This window comes from Hydra vulgaris, chromosome 13 (genome assembly GCF_038396675.1).
Source record: "Hydra vulgaris chromosome 13, alternate assembly HydraT2T_AEP".
NCBI classification, from domain to species: Eukaryota; Metazoa; Cnidaria; class Hydrozoa; order Anthoathecata; family Hydridae; genus Hydra; species Hydra vulgaris.
In genome coordinates this window covers 9942199-9952500 of record NC_088932.1, presented here as the reverse complement: position 1 = coordinate 9952500, position 10302 = coordinate 9942199, and the positions used below count along the sequence as shown (strand labels likewise).

General features: G+C 30.2%; 1 protein-coding gene and 1 long non-coding RNA gene across 2 annotated transcripts in view; both read right to left on the bottom strand.

Moving 5' to 3' along the window:
• The window catches only part of LOC136089351 (uncharacterized), a 3113-nt gene extending 236 nt beyond the window's left edge, over nucleotides 1-2877 (bottom strand). Inside the window, exons 1-2 of the long non-coding RNA XR_010642978.1 lie at nucleotides 2749-2877; nucleotides 1-642 (exon numbers count right to left, since the gene is read on the bottom strand). The exon at nucleotides 1-642 is cut by the window's left edge and continues 236 nt beyond it. This is a non-coding gene — a long non-coding RNA (uncharacterized LOC136089351). The remainder of the gene's footprint in view (nucleotides 643-2748) is intronic.
• A 4815-nt stretch (nucleotides 2878-7692) lies between these two features.
• Nucleotides 7693-8769, bottom strand: LOC136089619 (zinc finger MYM-type protein 1-like). The gene has a single exon (XM_065815671.1). It carries the CDS (start codon nucleotides 8767-8769, stop codon nucleotides 7693-7695), a length of 1077 nt encoding a protein of 358 aa, XP_065671743.1.
• Between the last annotated feature and the right edge of the window lie 1533 nt (nucleotides 8770-10302).

The window sequence follows — 10302 nt, the reverse complement described above, 5'->3', positions numbered from 1 at the left end:
TAAAACTGCGAAGTCAAACATAAATTTTTTAACAACCGTATAGCCAACGACTATACGGTTACCAGATTATATGGAACGCTTTACTAGGTGTCGTCGAAGCAATATCAATTGACAATTTTAAGCAACTAATGGACTCAATAAACATAGACAGCTCATGGTTTGCAGTCAATGCCACACAAAAGTGGCTGTAGAAGAGTTTATTATAATACAAATTTACGTTGTTTCTAAAAAGTTATTTACGTACCTTATTAAAATTAGTTAGATTTTTTAATACCTTAGTTACTATTGTTAATAATTTTTAATAGCTTAGTTACTATTGTCAGTTTTTTCAATCTGAAAAAAAGCACGTTTCTTTTAAGGTAGAATCTTAAAATCAAAAATTAAATCGGCATGTCATACGTGGATTTTACAATTAAAAGTAACTCAGCTGTTTGGAAATATTTTCTACGGGATGAAAAAGGCCAAACAGCGATGCGTAAATTGCCAAACTGCAAGAAGATTTTAAAAATTAGTGGTGGCTCATTAAAAGGACTTCATACGCACATGTTGTCGGTGCATAATGCGAAGGTCGAAGTTCCAACCCAACCTAATAATACCGGAGAATGCAAACCAGATAAACCACCAAAAAAGTAATCTAAACCACTAACAGAATATTGTATACAGAATTTCTATTGGTACAAACATTTTGCGCTAAACCTGAATTTTATTTATAAGAAAACAAAGCGTATGTTTATGTACCTCGTCCTACCATTTTTTAAATTATATTTTGAGATTATACTTTCACATTGATAACATAATATCGAATTGATATTTATAGAAAAAATATTACAAAAATTGGACACTGCAATTATAATCGTACTTCTGAATAAAAATTAATTATTAAAAAACTAAAAATCAATATGTAAATATTATTTTTTAAACTAAAATTTTGTAAAACATCAAAATTAAACATCTCCAAAAATAACCTAAAGATATTATGAAATATAAGTTATCTGATTAGTAAATAAAATAAAGGGAAAATTCTTCTTAAAAAATGCTGCTATGAAAATTTTTTAAATTGGTTTTTAGTTGAAGGTTCTTTTGATTTCGTTGCAGGAAAGTAAGTTGTCAAGTACAGCCTGCCAATACCTAAAAAACAAAAATAAAAAATTACTGCTACCCTACCAATTTATCAAACATGCTCTATTTTCATTCAATTTGTAAATTCTATTTCATAAATCTACACACACTGTAGTTTGCATATCTTGTTGAACAGCCTAGCTTTAGATTTGTTGTGGTTTAAATAGCTAACCTTAAGTTAATCTTAAACCAATATAATAACTTAACCTTAAACCAACAAAACTATAAACTATAATAAAATAACCTTAAACCAATAGAACTACTATACACATCTACACCTTAATTTATTTAAAAAAAAAAAAAAAAAGCATAACATTAAGAAAGGTGTCATCTTATTGATATTTTTATAACAGGTAATATTTATAAAAACTAATAGAAATAAATTATTTCCATATTTTGAATATCTTATCTTTTTTATAAAGGTTATATAAAAATATTTTGAAATGATATGAATAAAATCCAAGTCTAAAAAAATATATTAATTAATTGAACAAATATAATTTGTTCAAATTATTTAAATTGAGATATAATTAAAATGCAAAAGGATTTTCAGAAATAAAATAAAACCAAAAAATTTGTTGCTTGTAAATCCTTTTTGATGTTTGCCAGCACAAATTTCTTAATAAAAAGCCATAAAACTGAGCAGCCTTGCAAGTCATTACATCTGTGATAGCTATTTTGAAATTCACAATACTTATAATAATCTTTTTGTGACATACAAATCCGGAGTCGTTTTGGGACTCCACATCCCTGCTTGGATCATGGCTTTACTTAGATAACCTTAACACAAACATCAAGGTTTTTAATAATCTGATAACGTGCATCAGATTACTATAACCTCATAATAAGTATATCCGATACATTGTATCAGATGTCTATCAACTTTGAAAAACAAACTACAAATTGTTTTTGTTTTTGAGCATACAACATATAAATAGATATTAATAAATATAAATGAGAGAAACACAGTTTTTTAAGATATACACCAACATTTGTATAAACAATTATTATTATAAAACATTTATTATATATGTAAAAATAGAAAATTTGTGAACACTTCAGTTCATTACTTATATAATGTAACATATTCAAGTATGTTTGAATATACTAATTGTAATTCCTAAAAAACTTTTTTTGTAGCTGTTTATACATTATATTCACAGTAGTACCAGTCTTTACATTCCTTCAATAATAAAATTGTTGTAATCAATAATAAACTTTTTTATCAACTTAATAAGAACTTAATAATAAATTAATAATATGTAACCAAGTAAAAAATTTATCATTCATAAAAATATTTAATAAAGTTACAATTTATTTACAAAGTATACAAAAATGTAGAATAAAACCTAGACAATTTTAAAATTTAATGAACATAACTTTAAAAGTCATGATACGAAATAAAACAGAAAACAAAACAAAAATATAAAAGTAAAAATAATAATTAATATAAACAATTATGAAGATGTAATAATAAAAAGATAAAACTTGGAACTTCAAAAACTTTCATGCATTTTTTTTCTCACAAAGCCTACTTATCTCAGTCAAATAAAATAAAAAGTATTATTTAGTGTGTTTAAATATCCTAATAACACAATAATGTAGCATAAATATATGACATACACTTACTTCATAAAATGATCTGAATGCATTTCTCGTTTAAATACAGACAACACTGATGTGTAGCCAGTCAGACGTTGCAAGTGAAGATATTTGTAAACATTTTTCATACTGTTTTAATATATATTTATACCTACTAATAAATATTATTTTTATGAAATATGTTTTATGAACTATAAAATAACTAAAAACTAACTATAAAAAAAAAATAATTTAATGGCAAGTGACAAATAAAAAAAAAATTGTACAACATTCACATTTTAACATTCAAGATAAAATCTTACAAATAGTTTGTTTTTTAATCAAATAATAAAAAAATATTTTTTAAAAATGGCTGCCAGTTTTCTGAAAATTAGTCAAAAAGTCACATAGAAACATCAGAGATAAACTCATACTTATCTATTACTTCATTTATAAAAAATTTTTGCAAATAGTCCTTAGTGTGTTAAGTCCATATTTAGTTAGAGATTTTAAAGTTAATTCATTATTTTAGGTTTTAAGACTTTTTGAAAATCAAAAATGTCAATTTTTACAAGAAAAAATAAGATATCTCAAGATATATTCATTAACTTTCAAAGTCTCTAGCTAAAAAGAAAGATATTAATGCAAGTATCATTTTCAAATATAAAATTGTGTGTATAAAAAAGGTAACATAGTGGTTTATCGAGCATCTTTTTGTAGACTTATTTATTATGATTAAAATAATACGAAGAATGTGTAAAAATACATATATTCTTCCATAAACAAAAAATATAACTCCTATTTCAACATAATAACACATTAAAACATTCAACTTTTGACCAATTAATGGTCAAAAGTTGAATGTTTTTCAACTTTTGACCATTTGATCAAAAAGGAGAAATTGTCGCTACATGAATATTAACGTTCATGGACAAAACTATCCATTCTGGAGTTTAGGTTTAGTGCGAATAGCAGGTTCAATACCAACAGAAAAGTGCATTGAACTATTAGAAAAAAAACCTAAAGACCATAGTCTTGATCTACACAGCAACATTGTGGCTATAATGACCGGCGGAGCTAGTGTTATGAAAAAAGTTGGCAGGTTGCTGCCTGCTAACCAACAATTATGTTTTGCCCACAGCATACAACTTGCTGTAATTGATGTTCTTTATAAAAAGAGAGAATTCGATGCAAATCAGCTAGATTTTAACAATGAATTTTCTGACAGCGATTCATCCGAGAATGAGGACATTGAGGAAGATTTGTTGGAATACAATCATAAAAATGTAAGACCTAAAATTGAACTAAATGAAGTTCATTATGAGCCAGTCATTAAAAAAGTACGCAAGCTAATACTAAAACTTAGACGATCACCTACCAAGAACGACATCTTACAAAAATATATTAAGGCTGAATTTGGAAAACAACTGTCTTTAATAATGGACTGTTTTATACTATTCTTAATTCTTTATTAAATGAGTTAATGTGTGTATATATATATATATATATATATATATATATATATATATATATATATATATATATATATATATATAAATATATTGTTAAAATAAATTATAGTTAAAATAAATTTTGAGTAGAAAATGTTTGAACCGAGTAGATAAATTTGATGAATGTTAGCAACTGTTTGTTCTTTTTATTATTCGAAAAAGTGAGTAAAATTTGAGGGCGAGTTATTGCAATATTATAAACAAAACATATCCATATTTTTGTTTAGAAAGAATCTTTGAGATTACATATATGTCTTGAGTAAAAAAAATTTTACTCTTTAAAAATAATTCAAGTGTTTTTTTGTCACATACACATCTGCAAAAATTAAGTTGCGTCACTGAACTAAAAGCTAAAAAAGTTTAATTATCGCAATGAAATTATGCTTTATGGCGAGGTTTTTTTAGAAATTATAAATTTTAATGTAAACTTTTAATCATTACTAAAAAAAAATTGGTCAAAAAGCATTGTATTAACATATAGTTATAGTTTAAAAGCTGTTGCGTCACTGCACCCATCGACGGGATAATTAGCGTTTTATAAAATAGCGTGGTAAGGAAGTCAAAATATCATCCAAAAGTTCAGATTTCGTTGTGGGTTTTCAAATTTTTCAAATTCGAATAAATTTTTGCATTTTAGTATTGTGAAGGGCTATTAGTAAATATTAGTAAACTTTTGGATTTATGCTAACATTTTCTTATAAAGTTGTAAATTTTTAAGAAATGGAATCAAAATTAGAAGTAAAAAAAAAAGTTAAGCAGAATACCAAGCTAATTATGTTTCTCGGAATGCTGATAAAAAGAAAGAAATGTCCAGAGTTAGATCTACGAGATATCGAGAAAAATTGAAAGCCGATCCTAATAAAAAAGCAGCTTATGCTGCTATAGCAAAATTAAGAGTTTTAAACAGTCGCGCTTTAAAAAGAAAAATTTTAAATCAAAGACCAAGTTCATCTTTTAAAAACGTTCAACAAAGAGGAAAAGCATTGAAAAAAGTTTTAAAAGCACTACCAACTTCAAAAGAAAAACATTCTGAAATTCTTTCTATTCTTTCAAATAGCTCTGCTTGTAAAGATAATTCGGGTCTACCTCCAGCATGTTCAAAGCTGTATGGTCTTTCTGAAAGCGATGTTTTAGCAGTTGTAAACTTTTATAATGAAGATGAAGTTTCCCAAATATCACCAAACAAAAAAGATGTCACTCGAATTCAATTATCTGACGGAAAAGCAAACAATATTCAGATACGTCATTTATATTATACGCTAAAAAAAGCTTTCGAGTTATTCAAGGAAAAGCATCTGCACATAAAAATTGGACTCAGCAAATTTTGCGACCTTCGTCCACGCAATGTAAAATCAGTTACAAAATTTCCGCATAATGTTTGTGTTTGTAGTTTGCATGAAAATATGCGATTTGCCTTAATTGCATTAACAAAATCAATTCAAGCGCCTTCAATCAAAGTTGGATCTGAAATGATAAATAACTTTGTTTGTGAACCGTACACATACGATTGCGCCTATGACAAATGCGTTGCATGCAAAGGTATGAAACAGTTCGATAAACACTTGCAAACTGTTAATACATTTAATTTCGAAGTATCCTGGGACGAGTGAAGAAAGCCTGAAACTAAAACATATGCAAATATTGAAAAATTTCAAAAAAGTCTACTGTAACAGAACTCATCCAACACATATCAGCGATGCGTGATATGTGTTGGATGAGTTCGTTAAACACGCATTTGTAAAGAATGGTTTTTCTTCAATAATTTTTAATAAACTGAAGGAGGTTTCGATGAGTGTTAATTCTGAAATTGCGGTAATCAAAGTTGACTGGGCTGAAAACGCTAGGTGTTTCTATCAAAATGAGCCACAAGCGGCTCATTTTGGTCAAAATCAAGTTTCTATCATGACCTTAGCAGTCTGGAACATTGAGTTAAAAACATTTGCCATAGTTTCAGATTCAACTGATCATACTAAGTCTTCCGTTATACCGTACATTGACAAAATCCTTCACTTTATTCATGATCAAGTCAAAAAAGTACACATGTTCAGCAATAATGTCACTTCTCAGTTCAAAAACAAAAGCATTATGGCTGCAATGGTTGTGTTTGAAAAACATTTTCATAAAAAATTCTTCTGGCATTTCTTTGCAGCGATGCACGGGAAAGGAGTGGTTGACGGAATAGGAGCTACTGTTAAGCGAATCGCAGCCCTGAGAGTTAAAACTAGTCAATACGAAATCAGGTCAGCAGCAGATTTTGCATCGGCATTACAAGATTTGCAAATATCTGTAATTCACATGTCAGAAAACGATACAAGACAACAAAAAAATGAACTTGGATTCAGTTTATTTTTATGTTATTCAAGAAAAATCAAAGGTATATCAACATCACATTATTTTTATGTTCAGAATGATAACGTTGTTCCGATGCTATTTTTACCTAAGTATAATTAAAATTTATTACAAAATAAAAAAACTTTTTAAAATGATTTTAATTTCGTCTTTTTGTTTCGTCACTGAACGTTGCGTCACTGAACTGATAGTTTTTTTTCTGTAAAATAAAACGATATGAAAACTTTATTGTTTGTGGCTTTTTTTATGACTACCTTATTGCCAAATGAATAAATTACAACAAAAAAATCTAATAAGTCAAGCAAGAATTAAAATTTCAACGAAAACTCCATTTAAAAGCATGCTGATAAAAAAAACACTTTTTTCCGCGTTGCGTCACTGAACTCATGTTTTAATTTTTGCTATGTAGCAGTGTTATGTTAATACAATTGTGTTTAGTTTATATTATAAAATTTTAATTCAAGATTGATTTAGAGTAATAAAAAATAATTTTTGAGTTATAGAAAAATTTCTATTAAAAAAAAATCTCTCCGCATGATGCGTCACTGAACTATCGAATTGACCATATATATATATATATATATATATATATATATATATATATATATATATATATATATATATATATATATATATATATATATATATATATATATATATATATATATATATATATATATATACAGGCCCGCCGTGAGCCTTTGCGGCGCCCAGGGTCAAAATTTCCCAAGCGCCCCACTGAAAGTGAAAGCTGATCTATTGATCCATAATTCAATACATATAATAAGCCATTTGATAACAAATCAAAGAGGATAAAAGAATATAGAATTTTTTAATTTTAATTAATGAACATTTGAACAGTTTATTTCTAGATAATTGCAATGGTCTTTTGACTTGGTTATACACTCATACATAAAATGATAAAGTCGACACTAGAACATGGTAGAAACAGACCAAAGACAATCATTAAACACTATTGGATGTTAAGAGCAAAAATTTGTCTAGAATACAACAGCTATTGTTGTTTCAACTTCAGAGGAAATTGATCTTTCGATGTTGAAGATGCGCAGCAAAATGCAGACTGATTCGAAGAGCGGCTGAAGACCTTTCTGGTATATTCCATTCAATAACGTCATGGAAGTAAGAGATTCTTTTGGACCAAAAGATTGGATCGCTTCAGAGCATCGAGGTGGCGGACCTCTTCAATAAGTTTCTCTTCCTCAACATCGGTCGCGTAGATTTGTGCCAAGACCTTGCATTTCTCCTCCAATTGGATAGGTGCTTCAACACTTTCTTCTGGTTCTTCTTCATTTAAAATAACAAGAGATTTCAATGACCACAAGAACGAAAACATATTCGTCGTCTTCTCAGCAGCTTGGAATCTATCGCTGACCTGCTGAATAAGAGTATCAAGAGCGGTATTGAATATGCTCACCTCAAACTCTTTTGCTTCGTCTTCATGGAAATGAGCGGTGTTCCTCACCTCTTCGTGAAAGGTCTTCCTTTTTTTCGTCCTCTTCTTCACAAATTCTGATTGAAAACCAAAAGAAGCAAGACCAGATTCTATCAAACGTGCCTCATTAAGGATGCTGGGCCAAGATGATCTCAGTCGATTTAGATCTTCAATGAGAGTCTTAATGAGTTTCATCTCGTCGTCCAAGGAGATATTTTCTGATTGGAGTGCAAGGCTCACGTAGTTGATTGATTGAAGAGTTTTATACCAAAAGATTGTCATTACGATGAACTCGAATGAATGAACCCACTTCTCCAGAGATTTTACTTCATTCAATTGATCAGCTGTTAGATCAAAATCGCGGAGCTTTTTCAAAGATTCGAGGATTTCCCTGGATCGCTTGACTAACGGCTTCACGGCCTCGATTCGCGCACTCCATCTGGTTTGCGACGTTTGATGAAGGGACAAACCAGTGGTTTCAATCAAGACTTTCCACCGACTAGGGCTTCCACTGAAAAGATTGTAAAGTGACTGGACTCGGCCATGGTAGTTCTTGACTTCAACCAAAGATTCAACAGAATGAACACCAGCAAGGTTGAGACTATGAGCGCTGCATGGCATATAGAGAGCTTGAGGATTTTTTTGCAGTATAATTGCCTGTACTCCTTTGTATATACCGGACATGTTCGCTCCATTGTCATATCCTTGACCTCTGCAGTTTTTGAGATCGATTCCATTTTGTTCTAAGACGTCCATAATAAGCTTGGCAATGTCAGCACCTATCTTTTTTTCAAGATTCTCGACCCTCAGAAAGCGCTCCTTCACGGTCCATCTTTTGTCAGTACCAAAGTATACAAAGCGGAGAACAAAGGTGATTTGCTCGGTGTGAGAGACGTCCGGAGTCCCGTCCATAAGAATGGAATAGTAGATGGTCATATGAGCTTCGTTGATGATGGCACCGTGAACGATTCCTCCGCGCTCTTTGATGAATTCATTTTAAGTGCTCCAGCCCAAGTAATGGGCATTCAATTTGTTACCTTCTTGTTGGCAGCGGGAAACTTCTTCTAAGTGTAGTTGGAGAGTCTTGTTGTGCTTGGCCAAGAGCTCTAGGGTAGCTAGAAAGTTGCCAATGTCGTCTTCTCCAATCATTTTTGATGAACCTAAAAATTATAATAATAAGACAGATTTATTTAAAACAATAAAGAAGCATTAGTTTTATTTTATGATGATTCTATGATGATTTTATATTATGATTTATGAATATTATAACATATTTATTTAAAAGAATAAAGAAGGATTTGTTTTATTTAATGATTTCCAAAATATCTAGTTAATCTTATAAATATAAGCTAAATAGATTTAAAGATAGTCGGTATCACAATAGAATAATTGTAAATAGATTTACCTCTGAAACTAAGGTTTCGTGACGCTAAAAAAGAGTAACAATAAGATGCATCGTAGAATTTCACGCCACCTGGCTGCTTCATTTCTTATCGAGTTTTCAAGAGCTGCGTCTATTCCGCTTTGATTTTCTAAGCTTTTTAGCGCCGTTTTCCATTCTATGTAAAAGTTTCGATGCTGGGCGTTATTCCGGTGACTTTTGACTTTCTCAAGTGGCTTGTGCCAGTTGCAGCTTATTCCATCATTCCATCTTAGAAGGTGCGACTGGTGTCCGATCCTAAAATATTGTTTGCTTCCAAACAGAGAACACGGAAAGCAAATAAATGATATCTTAGATACACTCCAGACCAGCCAATCTCTGCATGTCTTCTCCCCGTTGATAGAAGTTTCGTAGAAAATTAATTCAGGAACCTTCTTCTTATTAGAATCTTTCGGGAAAGCTGAAGGATTTCGAGGAAGCCCCTGTAGAAGCACAGAATCTCTTTCCACTTTGGTAAGATGTGCTGCCCACAAAGCAGGATCATTGGAAGGAATGGTAGCGATGGGTTCTTCTGTTGGCAACACCTGAAAATAAATTTTAAAAAATCTTATTTTATTAGCTTAAAAGTTTATTAACATCATTTCTTTTAAAGAGGTAGAACTTACCAAAATATTCTCTTCATTCACAGCTACCATTCCGATTTTTGATAGGGGGTCTCCCGAGCTTTCAGAAATGTCAGTGACATCGTTTTCAGTTCCAACCTATAAAAATAAGTCAAAAATTTATATAACATTGAATTAATCAAATGGGAAAATATCCTTTCACGGGGAAAACTATTTACTACTTGAATCGATTGACTTGGCAGGAAAGAGTTTGACGCAGTAGGACTTTCATCTTCTCCTTTTTTT

What these genes read in the sequence shown, in the direction of transcription:
- LOC136089619 (XM_065815671.1), bottom strand. Translation starts at nt 8,769, where the DNA reads ATGGACGTCTTAGAACAAAATGGAATCGATCTCAAAAACTGCAGAGGT.